The 18,069-nt window shown below is 43.3% G+C and overlaps 1 protein-coding gene across 1 annotated transcript in view; it reads right to left on the reverse strand.

Moving 5' to 3' along the window:
* Window positions 1-18,069, reverse strand: part of lama5 (laminin, alpha 5) — a 377,869-nt gene that overhangs the window by 202,146 nt on the left and 157,654 nt on the right. Inside the window, exons 7-8 of the mRNA XM_063041218.1 lie at window positions 10,382-10,497; window positions 2,291-2,409 (exon numbers count right to left, since the gene is read on the reverse strand). Coding sequence (XP_062897288.1) covers window positions 2,291-2,409; window positions 10,382-10,497 — 235 coding nt within the window. The remainder of the gene's footprint in view (window positions 1-2,290; window positions 2,410-10,381; window positions 10,498-18,069) is intronic.

The following is an 18,069-nucleotide window of genomic DNA, read 5'->3' on the forward strand; positions in this document are numbered from 1 at the left end:
TCCGACCTGCACTCAGCCCATAACCCTCCATTCCTTTCCTGTCCATATATCTATCCAAATTTAACTTTAAATGACAACATCGAACCTGCCTCAACCACTTCTGCTGGAAGCTCGTTCCACACAGCTACCATTCTCCTTATTTCCCAAACTAGATCTCATATTTTTTTTACCACAGTTAACCCACTGAGTTTATGTCAGCTCTGAAAAGCCGTTGCAAGACACTTCATTAGGACTGCAAAGGCAGGGGAAGAAGCCAGAACAAGAAGGCGAGGGGTGAGGATGGAGTACAAGCTAACAGGATGATAGGTAAAGCCAGATGAGGAGGTAGGGCGGTGGGTGCGGGTGGGGTGGGGGGATGAAGTGAGAAGCTGGTAGAGAAAAAGGTAAAGAGCTGAAGAAGGAAGAATCTGATAGGACAGTAGAGTGGATCGTGGGAGAAAGAGGAGGAGGAGAGGCACTTGGGAAGGTGGGGAGCAGGTGAGAAGGAGGGAGGAGGTACAACAGGAGACAGAGTGCAGAATAGAAGGAGACGGAAAGGGGAGGGGAAAAAATTACTGCAAGTTAGAGAAATCAATTGTCAGGCCATCAGGTTGGAGACTGTCCAGACGGAATACAAGGTATGGCTCCAACCTGAGAGTGGCCTCACTGTGGCAGAGGAGGCCATGGCCTAGCGAGTCAGGATGGGAATGGAGATTGGAATTAAAATGGTTGGTCACCAGGTAATCCTGCTTGTTGCAGACAGAGCGAAGGTGCTTGACAAAGCGACCCTCCCCCCAACTCCAGCATTTTGTATGTGTTAGCCTGACCTGCTAACTTTCCAGCATCTGTATAATCTCTTGTGTTTATCATCAACTCCCCCGCTTTGTCCGCCACTCACATTAATCAACAGCAGCCAATTAACCCATCAGCATGTCTTTGGGACACTGGAGACGGGAGAAAAGGTCCCGATAGAATGTGCTAACTGTACCAGGTCAGGTTTGGCCCTGTACAGAGCATCATATAAAATTGTGAAAGAGACAGATGAGACAGAGGCAGGAAAGTTGCCTCCACGGGTAAGTGAGACTAGAACTAAAGGACATAGGAACAAGATTCAGGGTGGATAGATTTAGGATTGCAGGTGTGGAAAAGCTGTTTTTCCCCAAAGAGTGGTGAATCTGAGGAATTCTCTGTCAGAGAAGCAATACAGGCTACCTCATTAAATATATTTAAGAGGTTTTTGCATAGCAGGGCAATTAAGGTTTATGGCTGGGGTTCCCGACCTGGGGTCCACAGTTCCCTCAGTTAATGGTAAGGCTCCATGGGATAAAAAAAGGTTGGGAACCCCTGGTTTATGGGGAGAAGGCAGGTAGACAGAGCTGAGTCCACAGCCTGACCAGCCATGATTTTATTGAGTCCACTCTGCCATTCCATCATGGCTGATCGGGATCCCATTCAACCCCATACACCTACCCTCTCACAATGTCCCTTGATGCCCCGACCAATCAGGGATCTATCAATTTCTGATTTGAATATACCCACGGACTTGGCCTTCACTGCAGTCTGTGGCAGAGCATTCCACAGATTCTCCACTCTTTGACTAAAAGAAAAACTCCTCCTTACTTCTGCTCTAAAAGGTCGCCCCTCAATTTTGAGGCTGTGCCCTCTTGTTCTAGATACCTCCACCAGAGGAAACATCATCTCCATCTTCACCTTATCTAGTCTTTTCAACATTCGGTAGGTAACATTAGGATCTTATCTGTTGCACCAGTCAGTCCCATTCTACAGAGTGGAACAGCAATTGTTTCATGCGTAAAAAGCCCTGACAAGACTTGATCTACCTCAGGTGAGATCTAAGCAGCCATACTATGGAGGCGGAATGGTAGCATAGCGGTTTATGTAACACTTCTACAGCGCCAGCGGCCTGGGTTCAATTACCCCTGTCTGTAAGGAGCTTGCATGGTCTCCCGATGACCATGAGAGTTTCCTCTGGGTACTCTGGTGTCCTCCCATAATCATAAGACATATGGTGTTAGTAGGTGACAAGCATAAGAGATTTTGCAGATGCTGGAAATCCAGAGCAACACACACATAATGCTGGAGGAGCTCAGCAGGTCAGGAGACAAATAAGAGCCAATGTTTTGGGCAAGTCCCTTTTTCAGGACTGTAAGCAGGTTAATTGATCACGGTTCTAAATGGGCAGCAAGGACTCACAGGAAGGGTCTGTAACTGTGCTGCAGTTCTAAACAAATGAATAAATAAAACCTTGAGAGAAGAAATAAGAGGAACAGTTTCTACAGAGTGAAGTGCTTACTTGACAATCAATGCAGACGCCCCCTCCTTCATATCGACCATGGCGATTTAAGCTCCCTCGACGCCGGTCTACTGCAGGGTCATACACGCATTCAAATGCATGACCATTACAATTGCAGGCTGCAGGATGGAAATTAGAGGGGGAAAAATCATTGAGACCACATCCACAATACGTGCAATATCCGTGAACTTTGATAAGGTGTGTCACAAAGCTCTGAATCCCAGCCCAGAAAGGTCCTCATTCATTCCACATGAAAGCAACCCTATTCTGGTCTCTTAGATTATTGTTGAACACAACAAAACCATTCACTGTGTCTGAAGTCATATCCTCCTGGACTATTTAGAAAACAGCATGTAGGAGATTTGAGTATTATTCGCAGTGACAGTAACATGACACAGCTGTTAGCCTTTTATAAAAACCAGCCAGAGTTTCACTCCTTTGAAAGCACTGAATCACATTCCTTATGAAAGACAAGAGATTCATTCTGTCAACATACCAGACAGACAATGAAGTCAGAAATCTGCCCCAGTTACGAGTGCATTCGCTTATTATAGTCGCCGGGTTGGTACGAGCGAGACTCAAACATATAGTAAGTGGCGCCATGGTAGTGTAGCAGTCAGCATGACACTATTACAGCTCAGAGTGCTCCAGAGTTCAGAGTTCAATTCTGGCGCCATTCTGCAAGGAGTTTGTAAGTTCTCCCCATGGAATGTGTGGGTTTTCCCTGGGTGCTCCAGTTACCTCCCACAGTCCAAAGACATGGCGGTTAGTAGGTTAATTAATTGGTCATTGTTAATTGTCCCGTGATTAGGTTAGGGCTAACCGGATTTGTCGGTGCTTGCTGGGTCAGCATGGCTCAAAGGGCCAGAAGGGCCTACTCCACGCTGTACCTCTAAATAAACAGATAAGTAAATAAATAAATAAACAAAGTCCTCTTTTTAAATTAAACAACCTGCCATACAACCCACCTAGCCCCTCCTGGAAAAAGCCAAACATTCTACTTACTGAATACGAATTTACACAATTATTGTTCATTATTAATCCAGTCCAAGGTGACAGGTTGAGGAATGAGGAATTTAACTTGATAAATGGATTATAGATCCTTCCTTGTAGCAAGTTATAAACACAAGTCATTCTGCAGATTCTCAAATGGCAGGGGTAGGTAATCATGGCTGACAAGCGAAGTTAAAGATGGCATAAAAGTCAAGGAAAGGGCATAAAAGGTACCAAAAGTGAGTGGGACACTATACGATTCGGAAGCTGTTAGAATCCAACAAAAGGCAACTAAGAAGGGAAAAGATGAAATATGAGGGCAAACTAACCAATAATATAAAGCAGGATACTAAAAGTTTTTTCAGTTACATAAAGAGTAACAGGGAGGTTAAAGTTGATACTGGACCACTGGTGAGGTAGTGATGGAGGACAAAGATTAGATTAGATTCAACTTTATTGTCATTGTGCCGAGTACAGTTACAAAGCCAATGAAATACAGTTAGTATCTGACCAGAAATGTAAAGAATAGTGTTATTTACAATATAACTGCGAATAAAAAGTAAGTGCTACAGCATACAAATATAAAAGTACTGAGACAGTACAATATGGATGCAATACTGCTTAGCGCTGTGATGAGAGGTTCAGCAGGGTCACAGCCTCAGGGAAGAAGCTCTTCCTGTGCCTTCTGCTGTGGGAGCGGAGGCTCCTGTAGCACCTACCAGATGGGAGGAAAGTAAAAAGTCCATGGTTAGGGTGAGATGCATCCTTGATAATGCTTTTCACCCTGCCCAGGTAGATGTTCTCAATGGGTGTCAATAATCCACTGGGCAGTTTTCACCACATGCTGAAGTGCTTTGCGGTCCGATACAGGACAATTGCCATACCACACTGAGATGCAGTTGCTGAGTATGCTCTCATTGGTACAGCGGTAAAAGTCCGTCAGTATCCTGGGACAGAGGTGAGCTTTCTTCATGCTCCGCAGGAAATACAGGTGCTGTTGCACCTTTTTGACCTGGATGGAGGAGTTCAGGGACCAGGTGAGATCCTCGGAAATGTGGACACCAAGGAAGTTGAAGCTTGATACACGCTCCACTACAGCTCTATGGATGTAGATGGTGACGCGAGTGTGGTTCCTAGCATGCCTGAAGTCCACAATGATCTCCTTCGTCTTCTGGGTGTTAAGGGCCAGGTTGTTGTCGGCACACCACGTGGCCAGGTGCTGGACCTCGTCCCTGTAGGCTGTCTCATCATCCCCTCTGATCAGGCCAACCACCGTGGTGTCATCTGCAAACTTGATTATGGAGTTAGAACCATATGCCAAAGAAATGGCAGATGAACTTAATAGGCACTTTGCATCGGTCTTCACTGTGGAAGACACTAGCAGTGTGCCAGAGGTTCATGAGTGTGAGGGAGCAGGAGGGAGTGCCATTGCAATTAAAAAGGGAAAGGTACTCGGCAAATTCAAAGGTCTTAAGGTGGATAAGTCATCTGGACCAGATGGACTACATCCCAGAGTCCTGAGAGAGGTTGCTGAAGAGATAATGGATGCATTGGTCATGATCTTTCAAGAATCACTTGATTCTGGCATGGTCCTAGAGGACTGGAAAATTGCAAATGTCACTCCACTCTTTAAGAAGGGAGGAAGGTAAAAGAAAAGAAATTATAGGCCAGTTAGCCTCACCTCAGTGGTTGGGAAAGTGCTGGAGTCTATTATTAAGGATGAGGTTTTGGGGTACTTGGAGACTAATAATAAAATAAGTCAAAGTCAGCATGCTTTCTGTAAAGGGAAATCTTGCCTGACAAATCTGTTTGAGTTCTTTGAGGAAGTAACAAGCAGGGTGGACAAAGGAGAGGTAGTGGATGCCATTTATTTGGATTTTCAGAAGGCATTTGATAAGGTGCCTCACATGAGGCTGCTTAACAAGATAAAATCCTATAGTGTTACGGGAAAGATACTGGCATGGATAAAGGAATGGCTGACAGGCAGGAGGCACTGAATGGCAATAAAAGGGGACTTTTCTGGTTGGCTGCCAGTGACTGGTGGTGTTCCTCAGGAGTCAGTATTGGGATGTCTACTTTTCGCATTGTTTGTCATTGATTTAGATAATAGAATTCATAGTTTTGTGGCAAAGTTTGCAGATGATACGAAGATATGTGAAGGGGTAGGTAGTGCTGAGAAAGCAATGCGTTTGCAGCAGGAATCCAGTGTTGGAAAATGTATGTCAATGTATCTTGGTAAAAGGAACAATAATGCAGACTGTTATCTAAATGGGGAGAAAATTCAAACATCAGAGGTGCAGAATGACTTAGGAGTCCTTGTGCAAGACTCCCAGAAGATTAATTTACAGGTTGAGTCTGTGGTAAAGAAAGCAAATGTAAGGAAGGTAGTTATTTCAAGGAGAACAGAATATAAAAGCAAGGAGGTAAGGCTGAAGCTTTATAAGACACTAGTCAGGCCACACTTAGAATATTGTCAGCAGTTTTGGGCACCATATCTTCGAAAGGATGTGTTGTTATTGTTGAGAGTCCAGAGGAGGTTCACAAGGATGATTCCTGGAATGAAGGGGTTAACATACGAGGAGTGTTTGGCAGCTTTGTGCCTGTACTCACTGGAATTTAGAAATATGTGAGGGGACCTCACTGAAACCTAGCGAATGTTGAAAGGACTAGATCTTGGATCAGCCATCATGGGATGGTGGAGCAGCCTCAATTTGCTGAATGGCCTAATTCTACTCCTATGTCTTATGCTGGAAAACCAGAGTAACACACAAAATCATGGAGGAACTTAGCAGGTCGGGCAGCATTTATGGAGAGGAAGAAACCTTTTTGGGCCAAGACCCTACATTACAAGTGGAATGGAAAGGGAAAGAAGCCAAAATCAAAACAGATGTAAAGGATACTGGATTCTTAATCTGCATCATTCAGAAAGAATAATGTAGATAGCTTGTGCTTGTTTGAAGACTTGTACTTTGTTGAGTAAAACCTTAACATTCATAAGAGCAGGTAGCTCAGTTAGTAGATTGTGACCTGTGTTTACAGTACTTGCTCCATTACCAGTTACAAAATGAAGGTATGGAGGAGGAACAGTACAAACTTAATCTTAATCAGAATGATTCAAGCATGACCCAGTTGGAAAAGTTATAAAATTGCCTTCATGTGCTCGAGGACATTCCTATATACCAGAAGCATGAAGTCTATCAAATGGTTCAATTTAATATTACGGAATGCATGCAGTACACAACCTGAAATTCTTATTCTTCACAGCCATCCACAAAACAGACCTCTAAGTTAGCATCTATCATCAAAGACCCATTTGCACTCATCTCATTTTATTCTCACCACATCCCCCCTAGGTTCTGCCGCTCAGCTACACACCAGGGACAATTTACAGTGGCTAAATAACCTACCAACCTGCCTATCTTTTGGATGCGAGAGGAAACCAGAGCACCGAAAGGAAGCACACGCGGCCACTGCGAGAAAGTCTAAACTCCACGCAGACTGCAGCAGAGGATCAGGGCTAAACCTGGGCCATTCGAACTGGGAGATCTCCTTGTCAAGGCTAATTTAGTCTGGAGATTTCTGCGTGACACACTTATCAAGGGTTACGCTAGGTGTTGAGGGAAAAGAGGGCATTTGAGTAGAACTTGGACCTTAAAGATACCAACACTATCAATGGGACAACAACAGTCATATGGACAAGCACATATTGTTTTCTTAAATAACTTGATTATTATTTTATAAAGGAGTTTGTACCAGGGTACACTACTATTTCAGCCTCATTGAGTTGTCCAGCACTGTGACTTTCATTGATTGAGATAAAACATCAATCATACTATACCTGTCTCCATTATAAAGCAGGACATTTTAATACAAGGCAAAGCATCAGAGATTTAAAACAGTCACACTCAGTATGAGACAATAATTGACACCGATGTAAACAAGTCCCAGGGTCACAGGACAGCCCAAAGGCAAATTAATACATTGAATTTTGAAGTTTGGTTTCTGTGAAGAGTGTAACATTGTTAAAACTTGCCCCGTTCACTGAACTAATAATGATGATTGGTAATGAATCTGCATAATAAACAAGTAACTAAATAACTATAACTAGTTATAGTTTATCATAACTACAAATAGCTATTCACTAAAAAGTGTCTTGCTTTGTAAATTAATCCCCACACGAATTAATGACTGTTACCAATGCTAGTAAGTTAAATAATCTCATGTAGTTGACAATTAAAACTCAGGAACAAATAACCATAGCATTTTCTCACTGCAGTGATTTGTACCAAATAAATGCAAGCATCAATAGCAGAATTTTTATTAGTCAGAATAGGGGTGCAAGATTAAGACTTGCAACTGAAAGTGATCACAGCTCAAAGTTCTGAACCAGAATTGAACTCACGATCAGCAGTACAACAGGGCTTGAAGATGGTTTGTGGTGTTGGTTAAGATAAGAAAAGGGAAAAAGTCACAAACAATTCTGAAAGCAAGTGATCGTATGATGACAATGGGGTGTGGAAAACCAATTGCAAATGGAAGAAAGCATTACAATGAAACCAAAACAAAGCCAGTGGAGGGGATATAAATTTATAAGTGGGCTAGTGATAAACTAATGTTAAATTAATAACAAACAACAGGAATTCTGCAGATGCTGGAAATTCAAGCAACACACATCAAAGTTGCTGGTGAACGCAGCAGGCCAGGCAGCATCTGTAGGAAGAGGTGCAGTCGACGTTTCAGGCCGAGACCCTTCGTCAGGACTAACTGAAGGAAGAGTGAGTAAGGAATTTGAAAGTTGGAGGGGGAGATCCAAAATGATAGGAGAAGACAGGAGGGGGAGGGATAGTGCCAAGAGCTGGACAGGTGATAATCAAAAGGGGATACGAGAGGATCATGGGACAGGAGGTCCGGGAAGAAAGACAAGGGTGGGGGGGGGACCCAGAGGATGGGCAAGAGGTATATTCAGAGGGACAGAGGGAGAAAAAGGAGAGTGAGAGAAAGAATGTGTGCATAAAAATAAGTAACAGATGGGGTACGAGGGGGAGGTGGGGCCTTAGCGGAAGTTAGAGAAGTCGATGTTCATGCCATCAGGTTGGAGGCTACCCAGACGGAATATAAGGTGTTGTTCCTCCAACCTGAGTGTGGCTGCATCTTTACAGTAGAGGAGGCCGTGGATAGACATGTCAGAATGGGAATGGGATGTGGAATTAAAATGTGTGGCCACTGTAATTCTCCGTAACTTCCGCCACCTCCAACGGGATCCCACCACTAAGCACATCTTTCCCTCCCCCCCCCTCTGCATTCCGCAGGGATCGCTCCCTACGCAACTCCCTTATCCATTCGTCCCCCCCATCCCTCCCCACTGATCTCCCTCCTGGCATTTATCCGTGTAAGCCCTTACACTTCCTCCCTTACCACCATTCAGGGCCCCACACAGTCCTTCCAGGTGAGGCAACATTTCACCTGTGAGCCGACTGGGGTGAGGTACTGCGTCCGGTGCTCCCGGTGTGGCCTTCTATATATTGGTGAGACCCAATGCAGACTGGGAGACCGCTTTGCTGAACATCTACGCTCTGTCCGCCAGAGAAAGCAGGATCTCCCAGTGGCCACACATTTTAATTCCACATCCCATTCCCATTCTGACATGTCTATCCACGGCCTCCTCTACTGTAAAGATGAAGCCACACTCAGGTTGGAGGAACAACACCTTATATTCCGTCTGGGTAGCCTCCAACCTGATGGCATGAACATCGACTTCTCTAACTTCCGCTAAGGCCCCACCTCCCCCTCGTACCCCATCTGTTACTTATTTTTATGCACACATTCTTTCTTTCACTCTCCTTTTTCTCCCTCTGTCCCTCTGAATATACCTCTTGCCCATCCTCTGGGTCCCCCCCCACCCTTGTCTTTCTTCCTGGACCTCCTGTCCCATGATCCTCTCGTATCCCCTTTTGCCTATCACCTGTCCAGCTCTTGGCTCCATCCCTCCCCCTCCTGTCTTCTCCTATCATTTTGGATCTCCCCCTCCCACTTTCAAATCCCTTACTCACTCTTCCTTCAGTTAGTCCTGACGAAGGGTCTCGGCCTGAAACGTCGACTGCACCTCTTCCTACAGATGCTGCCTGGCCTGCTGCGTTCACCAGCAACTTTGATGTGTGTTGCTTAAACTAATAACTGTCTCTGAAGTGTCTATTGGGAACTGGGATGGTAAATGTTATCACACAGATAACCAATTGCCTCTCTCTTTCATGGAATGATGCCAAACTTTAAACTTAATCAACTTTATTCACCATTTACAGACTATGCAATATAGCTAGGGTGCCTAAACCCTTTGCACAGTACTGTATTTGTCAACGTGGAGTGAGAGTTTGTACATCTGATGAGTGCCAGGGGTGGGGGGGGTGTAGTGTGGGTGCAGACACACTCAGCCCTGAGACACCAGGCAAGGCCATTTGATTCCAGACAACTAAGTTATTGATCATTACAGAATGTCTCGCTGGCACTTCCTGTTCTTTCCCTTTTCCCTTCCCATGATTCCCCTCTCCCCGTCCCCTCAGTCCACAATAGAGACCCATATAAGAATCAGTTTTATCATCACTCACATCTGTCATGAAATCAGTATTTTTTTTGCGCAGCAGTACAGTGCAATACGTAAAATTACTAGAGTACTGTGCAAAAGTCTTAGGCACCCCAGCTAAATATCTGTACTGTCCATTTTGTACACTGATTAGCAATTTGCTCTGTGTGTTGGCCAGGGCACAACACGCAACAAAAACAACATTCAACAATTACAAGGAATAAAGAATGATATAAAAATAAATTTAGATGTTAAAGTACAGATACGGAATAAAATGTGCATAAACACATAAATACCAGCATGTATTTACAATGTAACCAGCATTATAAAAGTGGTTTAAAATGTTCAGTGCAGTGACAGAAGGGGTTGGGGGAGCGGCAAATTAAAATGGTTGAACACATTCGCTGCCTGGGGAAAGAAATTTTTAGATGGCCTGAGGTTTCTGTTTCTATTCTGGGATGCAATATTCAACACTATAAATATAATTTCTTAGGATGCCAAAGTTTCATGAAAATACATACGTTCACATTCATTTGCGCTGTCTGTTGTAGCAGGTTTCCAAGGCAGCTGATTGTATCCAGGGCAACACTGATCACATGACACTCCACAAGTGTTGTGTTGACAATCACACTGCAGCCTTTGAACAAAACAGAAATGACTAGGAGTTACTTGCACGCTAAATTTCTATATTTTTAACTATTATGAGTGCAGTGCACCAACAGCACAAAACCAAAGGTTAGAACTAAAGAAACTAAATTAAGATAACATTTGATTGCATACTTGGAAATAACCCAAAGTACTTTGCAATGGATGAATGTTGTGATCATGATTAAACTGTCCACTCTTCGCTAAGGCATTGCTATCACACAAAAGACAGACACATCACAGTTCAATGGCTAAACGAAAGTAGGTAGCATAGTCTGAAAGATTTAGAAAGTCTGGCATGGTGATTATGTGAACTTGGACAGAAGCCTACAACATGATACAACTACAACAATGCAGGAAATTAAATAAACACGAGAGATTCTGCAGATGCTGAAAATCCAGAGCAGTACACATTACACGCTAGAGGGACTCAGCCGGTCAGGCAGCATCTATGGAGAGGAATGAGCAGTCAACGTTTTGGGCCGATGCCCTTCATCAGTCCTGACGAACGGTTTTGGCCCAAAACGTTGTCTGTTTATTCCTGGTGCCTGACCTGCTGAATTCCTCCAGGGAATTATATTCTTTGTGTTACTTAAACAAAATCTGGTGACAAGAGAATGGTACCGTGGCATGAAACTGCTGGTGTATCATTAATATGCAATTCCTGGCCCAATATGGCTGACTTTTCACAGTTCTCTAAATTGGTCTAGCTGGCTGGTGGCATAGTGGCATCAGCGCCGGACTTCAGAGCGAAGGCTCCCGAGTTCGAATCCAGCCAGCTCCCTAGGTATGCTTTCCATCCCTGCTGGGTTGAGCGTCGAGCTAGCAACTCGACCTCGTAAAAAAGAAATTGTCTGCTACAGAAACATCAACAGCAAAAAGTTGATGGCCTATGCTCTCTCATGAGTTTAAAGGCAATTTCTCTTTCTCTCTAAATTGGTCTAGCAGCTCAAGGGGATTTAGGGATGGTCGATAAATGCTGGCCTTGTCAGGGCCTCTCCATCACATTACAGAATGATCTGTCTTCAAAAAGAGTCATTCGGAACAGGTGAAATGTAATCCACACAATCCTCTTTAGTAACATTCAAATTCAACAGTTGCGACAACATCAATGAAAAATGGTCAGTGAACTGTGGGATCTGGAGCCAGCTGAAGGTATGCCTGCAAACTAATGGTTTAATTGATAGGATGGTCATTCGTGGCTAAGTTCAAAGTTCAAAGTAAAATTATTATCAAAGTACATATACCACATACAACCCTGAGATTCGATTTCTTGCGGGCATGCTCAGTAAATCCAAGAACCTTAACAGAATCAATGAAAGATTGGACCCAGCTGAGTGGACAGACAAATGATACCGCAGCATGAAAGCCAGGACCAACAGGCTTCAGGACAGCTTCTTCCACCAGGCCATCAGACCGATTAATTCATACTGATACAATTGTATTTCTATGCTATAGTGACTGTCCTGTTGTACATACTATTACAAATTACCATAAATTGCACATTTAGACAGAGATGTAACGTAAAGATTTTTACTCCTCATGTATGTGAAGGATGTAAGAAATTCAGTCAATTCAATTCAATGTGTAAAATACAAAACGGAAATTAAAAAAAGAGAAAACAATAATAAATAAGTGATTAATATTGAGAACATGAGATGAAGAGTCCTTGAAAATGAGCCCATAGACTGTGGGAATAGTTCAGGTGCTGGGGAAAGTGAAGCTAGCCCCACTGGCTGAGGGGTAACAATCACTCCTGAACCCGGTATGAGTCGTGATGCTCCTGTACCTTCTGCCTGATGGGAGCAGCAAGAAGATAGCATGACCTAGGTGGTGGGGATACTGACGACGGATGCTGCTTTCTTGCGAGAGCGCTCTGTGTAGTTGTGCTCAATGGTGGGGGGGCTTTACCTGTGATGGACTGAACTGTAGCCACCACTCTCTGTAGGATTTTCCGTTCAAGGGCATTGGCGTTTCCAGACCAGGCTGTGATGCAACCAGTCAATATACTCTGCACCACATATCTATAGAGGTTTGTCAAAGTAACAGTTGCATGCCAAAGTAATAGATGTCATAGAGGCACTGCTGGGCTTCTTTCGTAATTGTACACACTTATAAGGAGGTTAACCTATGAGGAAAGGTTGAGTTGCCTGGGACTAAATACTGGAATTCAGAAGAATGAGAGGGAATCTTAAAAAAGCATTTAAAATTATGGAAGGGGTAGTTAAGATAGAGGCAGGAAAGTTGCTTACATTGGTAAGTGATGCTAGAACTAAGGGCCATAGCCTCAATATTCAGGAAACAGATCTAGGTTGCAGATGAGGAGAAACTGCTTTAATCTGTGGAATTCTCTGCCCAGGGAAGCAGTAGAGACTACCTCACTAAATACGATTAAAACACAGACATATTTTGCACAACAGTAGAATTAAGGATAATGGGAAAAAGGCATGTGGGGAGCAGCTAAGTCCACGGACATGATTTTGTTGAATGGCTTTGCAGGCTCAACAGGCCTGATGTCCTACCCCGGTCTACTTCTCATCGAATCAGTTACCTAAGTATAAAAGCATCATTTAGCTCAGTTTGATCTGGTACTTTCCAAAGTGCTTAACCTTTCAATATTTCCACGAGGAATTCAAATCCCAGCAGCAAGTACACACTGAATTTAACAGAGACTCCAATCATAAGTTTCAAAACTCCTGGTTTGAGAACTATTAAGAGAATTGGTATTTTATACAAATCCAAAAGACGTTACAACTTCATCCTGTGTTTTCATGCAGTCAGAATTCAGAAATCCATCCATTTGGAAATAATAGGTCCTATAAAACAACATTTGTTTGCAAGTCACTGTTGAGTTATTGATGATTTGACAGGCCTACAGACTTTGACAGACTCAGTCTGTTGCAAGCTGCCATCATTGGTCCATGGAAATCATGTGACCTGCTCTCACTTGTGCCATCATTACTACAGCCTCTGTCATCTATATTCCTCAGTGCCAAACATCCTGGGGTTTTTTTCCTTATGGCAATGTTTAAACGAACATTTGCCATATGAATCAAGAGGAGAATTTATTTTAAGTGGTTTTGGCAGGGAAATTGTACACCTTGACATCATAAAAAAGACAAAACAGTTTGCAAGTACAAACAGGATCATAGAAAGGAAGCTTATTCAGTTAATAGCTTTGAATACACGAGGTTTAGCCCCTACTTAACTGTTCCTTTTTAAATCTTTAAATCCTTCAGATGTAGCTAATTGTTGTGCAATGCCCTAACACATTTTCATGGATTTTGGCAGGACCTCCTCTGTGGGAGAATCTAAAACTATGTATTATAGTCATAAAGTGAGGGCTGAGGTTTTTTCCCCCCTTTGAGGGAAAGAAATACTCAGAACCCTCTGTGCAGCTGTGCAGACAAGTTAAAAAAATTCTTAAAAGCAGAGATAGATTGATATTTGGTAAAGGAGTATAACATTACCTTGGGCAGCTGGAATGCAGAATAACACATACAAAATGCAAGCAGAGCTCAAGAGATCAAGCAGCATCTACGGACAGAAATTTAATTCTAATCCCCATTCCAACATATCAGTCCATGGCCTCTACTACTGCCACAAGGCCATTCTCAGGTTTAAAGGGCAACCCCAATCTGGCTCCCCTTTTACCTCTTCTCTTCATTTACCTATCACCCCTTCTTCCCTTTCTCCCATGGTCTACTCTCTCCAATCTGATTCCTACTTCGTCGGCCCTTTACTTTTCGCACCTATCACCTCCCAGCTTCTCATTTCATTCCCCCTCCCCTACCCAACTTGCTCCTCCCCTGACTTCACCTTACACCTTTAACTTGTACTCTTCCCTCCGGCCTCCCAACCCCACTTCCTTATTCTGGCTTCTTCCCCCTTCCTTTCCACTCCAGATGAAGGGTCTCGGCCCAAACATTGGCTGTTTATTCCTCTCTATTGATGCTGTTCTTCCAATATTTTGTATCTATTATGGATTCCCAGCATCTGCAGAACCTCTTGTGATAAGATGGAATGCAGAGTTAAGATTAGAACTATTCTACCGTGATCTCATTAGACAGAAGACTTGAGGGTCTGAGGGACCTACTCTTATTCTAATTTATATGTTTGGATGACAAGGAACTACAGTGGAATTAATGCCATTTTCGGAAGTTATTCGCTGGCATCAGTTCTTTAAAACTAACCAGGCAGTGTGCTAAATTGGGATGAAACTAAACAGATCAAATGACAGCTCTGCTGCTTTTCAATGTGAACGCATAGATACTTTGCCCACATTTAAAGCTTAAAGATAAAGATTAAAATTAGCTTTTTTGTCATATGTGCATTGAAACATTGGTTCCCAAAGGTTGTTGCAGCCAGGGGGAGTAAAGGGGACAAGCTCCCACTACCTATTGAATGCTCCCAATGGTGCGCGCCTCAGATCGCCTCTGACAACCAGGTTCAGTTCCTGGCCTTCATGTGTGGCTTAGCTACTAAGCTCGGTGGAACTGTTTCTACTGACAGGAAGAGGGGCAGAGATTCGTTACCGGTGCCGTAAAACCAGTCACTTTGGGCAGATGGGGCTCATCAGCCATGGTTGGCAGCTCAACGAGAAGGAAAACTGACCTCAAACCTCCGCTGCTTTGCAGCTATGCCTACTCATGGGAAAGGCTTTGGGAGTAAACCCCGAGGGAAAACTCTGGAGCTGGAGTCCCTAAGGCAGTCCTGCGTTGAGTTCATCGCAGACTGGCAACTACTGCCATGCCGCTGGTGCCAAACTGTATCGGTCTCTGCCATTTCGTTGGGTTCATCAGATGCGTGGAGAGGGGGAGCTTGCTACACGGGCAATAGCTCACTCTCCATACTGTACTGCCCGGGCTTGCGAATCAGGCAGCTACGATGCAATGCTGACCGACAGAGGCCCTCACCTCATATTGAAAAATCAAAACATACGTCCTGACTGTGTTGACTGTTAAGCATGTATCATTTGCTCAACAACCAGCAGAGTTCGAGGGTGTGCTGACGGCCACCCATATGTTTCTGGCACCAACAAAGCATGCCCATAGCTTACTGCCAGTGCACCTTTTGGAATGGATGTGTGGAGAAAACCAGAGCACCTGGAGGAAACCCACGCAGTCAGAGAGTGAATGGACAAACTCCTTACAGACAGTGGTGGGTATTGAACTCCAATTGCTGGTGCTGTAAAGCATTATGCCAACTGCTACACTACTGCATCAACCATCATTATACCCATTAGTCCCAAAAACTAAACTCCCCTGGTTCATGGTAGGGATGGAGTTTGCAGTGGTAAGAAACTCTACAGCACTGAGAAGTAGAGAGCAAATAGGCATATCCCCTTGAACAAAGTAGAGAGTGAGGAAGCAGAAGTTTTAATTTAGCTATTCATTTAGGTTAGGTCCCTGGCCCCTTGCACCTGAGTTTGCACGTACATACAATTTTGCTAAGTTGCTTGATCACCCGTTGGATATAATAACACATTACCATGCTGGGTAAGTTTTATGAAGGACACACAGTATAAGGCATGCCAAAGCTCGAACAAAGATTGTGTTGAAATAATTTATAATAGCATGAAGGTAATTGAAAGCCTCAGAACGCGGTCTCCTTTCCTCCACTCTTGCATTCTCTTACATCTCCTCCATTCACAAACATCCATGCTCACCCCACATTCCCATCGCCTTAACAGGGATAGAGTTCCTCTTGGCCTTACCTACCACCCCAGGAGCTTCCATATCCTTCCAAGCAAATTGATAAGATTATAAGTAATGAAAAATAGATATCTCAGCTCATCTATGCTGTTCCTCAAGGGAGCTGATGGTGTCCTAGCTTGAATACTGTATACATGTCAAGCAACATTCGCCACCCACTACATTTCTTTATTGATGAACAGGCGGAAATCTAACAAGAGAGGTTCCAGGTGAAAATTTACTGTTCAAAGAATCAATTTCCCAATTTAACCAATTTCCCCCGGGATCAACAAAGCATGACTATGACAATGACTATCATATAGACAGAATGCTTTCATAGTGCATTTCCACTATTTAGTTTATGTGTCAAAGGTTACAGGGAGAAGGCAGGAGAATGGAGTTACGAGGGAACATTTTTTAGCCATGATTGAATGGCAGTGCAGACTCAAAGGGCTAAATGGCCCTGATTCTGCTCCTATGTCTGATGATCTTATGTTATTATTAAATACAAAGTAATGCAGTTTGAAGTGGTTGAACTTATTTCATACCATTTAGATAACTTAGTATATAGAAAAGCTTTCAAATCTTGAAAAGTAACTATTAATGAAATACTTAACTACAGAATTTCAGAAGGTATACTGTATACATTTCTCTGACATTAAGTGCACCCACTGAGAATAAACCAATATAGTATTATTAATCACATTATGTAATTAAACAAGAGATGGGGTGGTTTGTGATATCTCACACCTTGATTTCTCTAAATATCACATTTATACCAGGCTTTCCTCACCCCCCTCAAACACAACCACACTCCCCACTTCAACCACAATCCCCACTTCAAACACAAACCACACTTCCCCTCCCCCATCCCCAAATTTGTCTGGTTTTGATCAAGTTGGGGGAGGCGCTTTCAGAATCAGGTTTAATATCACTGGCACATGTTGTGAAATTTGTTGTCATACAGCGGCAGTACATTGCAATACATAATAATAAAGACTATAAATTACAAAAACTATATATAAAAATGAAAATTAAATTAAAGAAGTAGTACAAAAAGAGCAGAAGAAATATACTGGGGTGGTGTTCATGGGCCCACTGTCCATTCAGAAATCTGGTGGAGGAGGTGAAGTAGCTGTTCCTGAAACGTTGAGTGTGTGTCTTCAAACCTCCTGCGCCTCCTCTTTGATGGTAGTAATGAGAAGAGGTGGCATGGTAGCGTAGCAGTCAGCGCAATGCCATTCTGGTGTTCAATTGCGGTACCATTCTGTAAGGAGTCTCTGTACGTCCTCCCCGCGGAATGTATGGGTTTCCATGTACCAGGTAGACTAATTGCTCATTGCAAACTGTCCCATGATTAGGTTAGGTTTAATCAGCTTCGTTGGGGGTTGCCGTGCTGGCGTGGTTCGAAGGGCTATTTCGCACAGTATCGCTAAATAAATAAATAGATAGATAGATAACTAAGTAAATAAGAGACAAAGAGAGAGACAGAAATGGAGGTAAATAGATCGATTGTGGCTTGGGTGATGGGGCTACTTAATGATGGACGCCTCCTTTCGAGGCATAGCAATTTGATAGTGAATTTGTTCGGCAATATTTGTTGTTACAGTTTTAAGGGCCAAGAAGAAATCTCACTCAATTAGCCAAAGTTTGCTTTCATTTATCATTGCACTATGAGAACAGGCAAGGAATGTTGGAAATATTCAACAGGTCAGGCAGCACTGGTGCAGGGAGAATGTTTCAGGTTGACCTTTTACCAGAACACAGATTCCTGAGGGAGATGAAACTCACTTTGCCAGGTAATACCCATTCATCTAATGAAAGGTGACCAGCTCAAACTTCAACTCAGCTACTGTCAGAGCTGAGGATTT

The sequence above is a fragment of the Mobula hypostoma genome, chromosome 2 (assembly GCF_963921235.1).
Source record: "Mobula hypostoma chromosome 2, sMobHyp1.1, whole genome shotgun sequence".
Lineage (NCBI taxonomy): Eukaryota > Metazoa > Chordata > Chondrichthyes > Myliobatiformes > Myliobatidae > Mobula > Mobula hypostoma.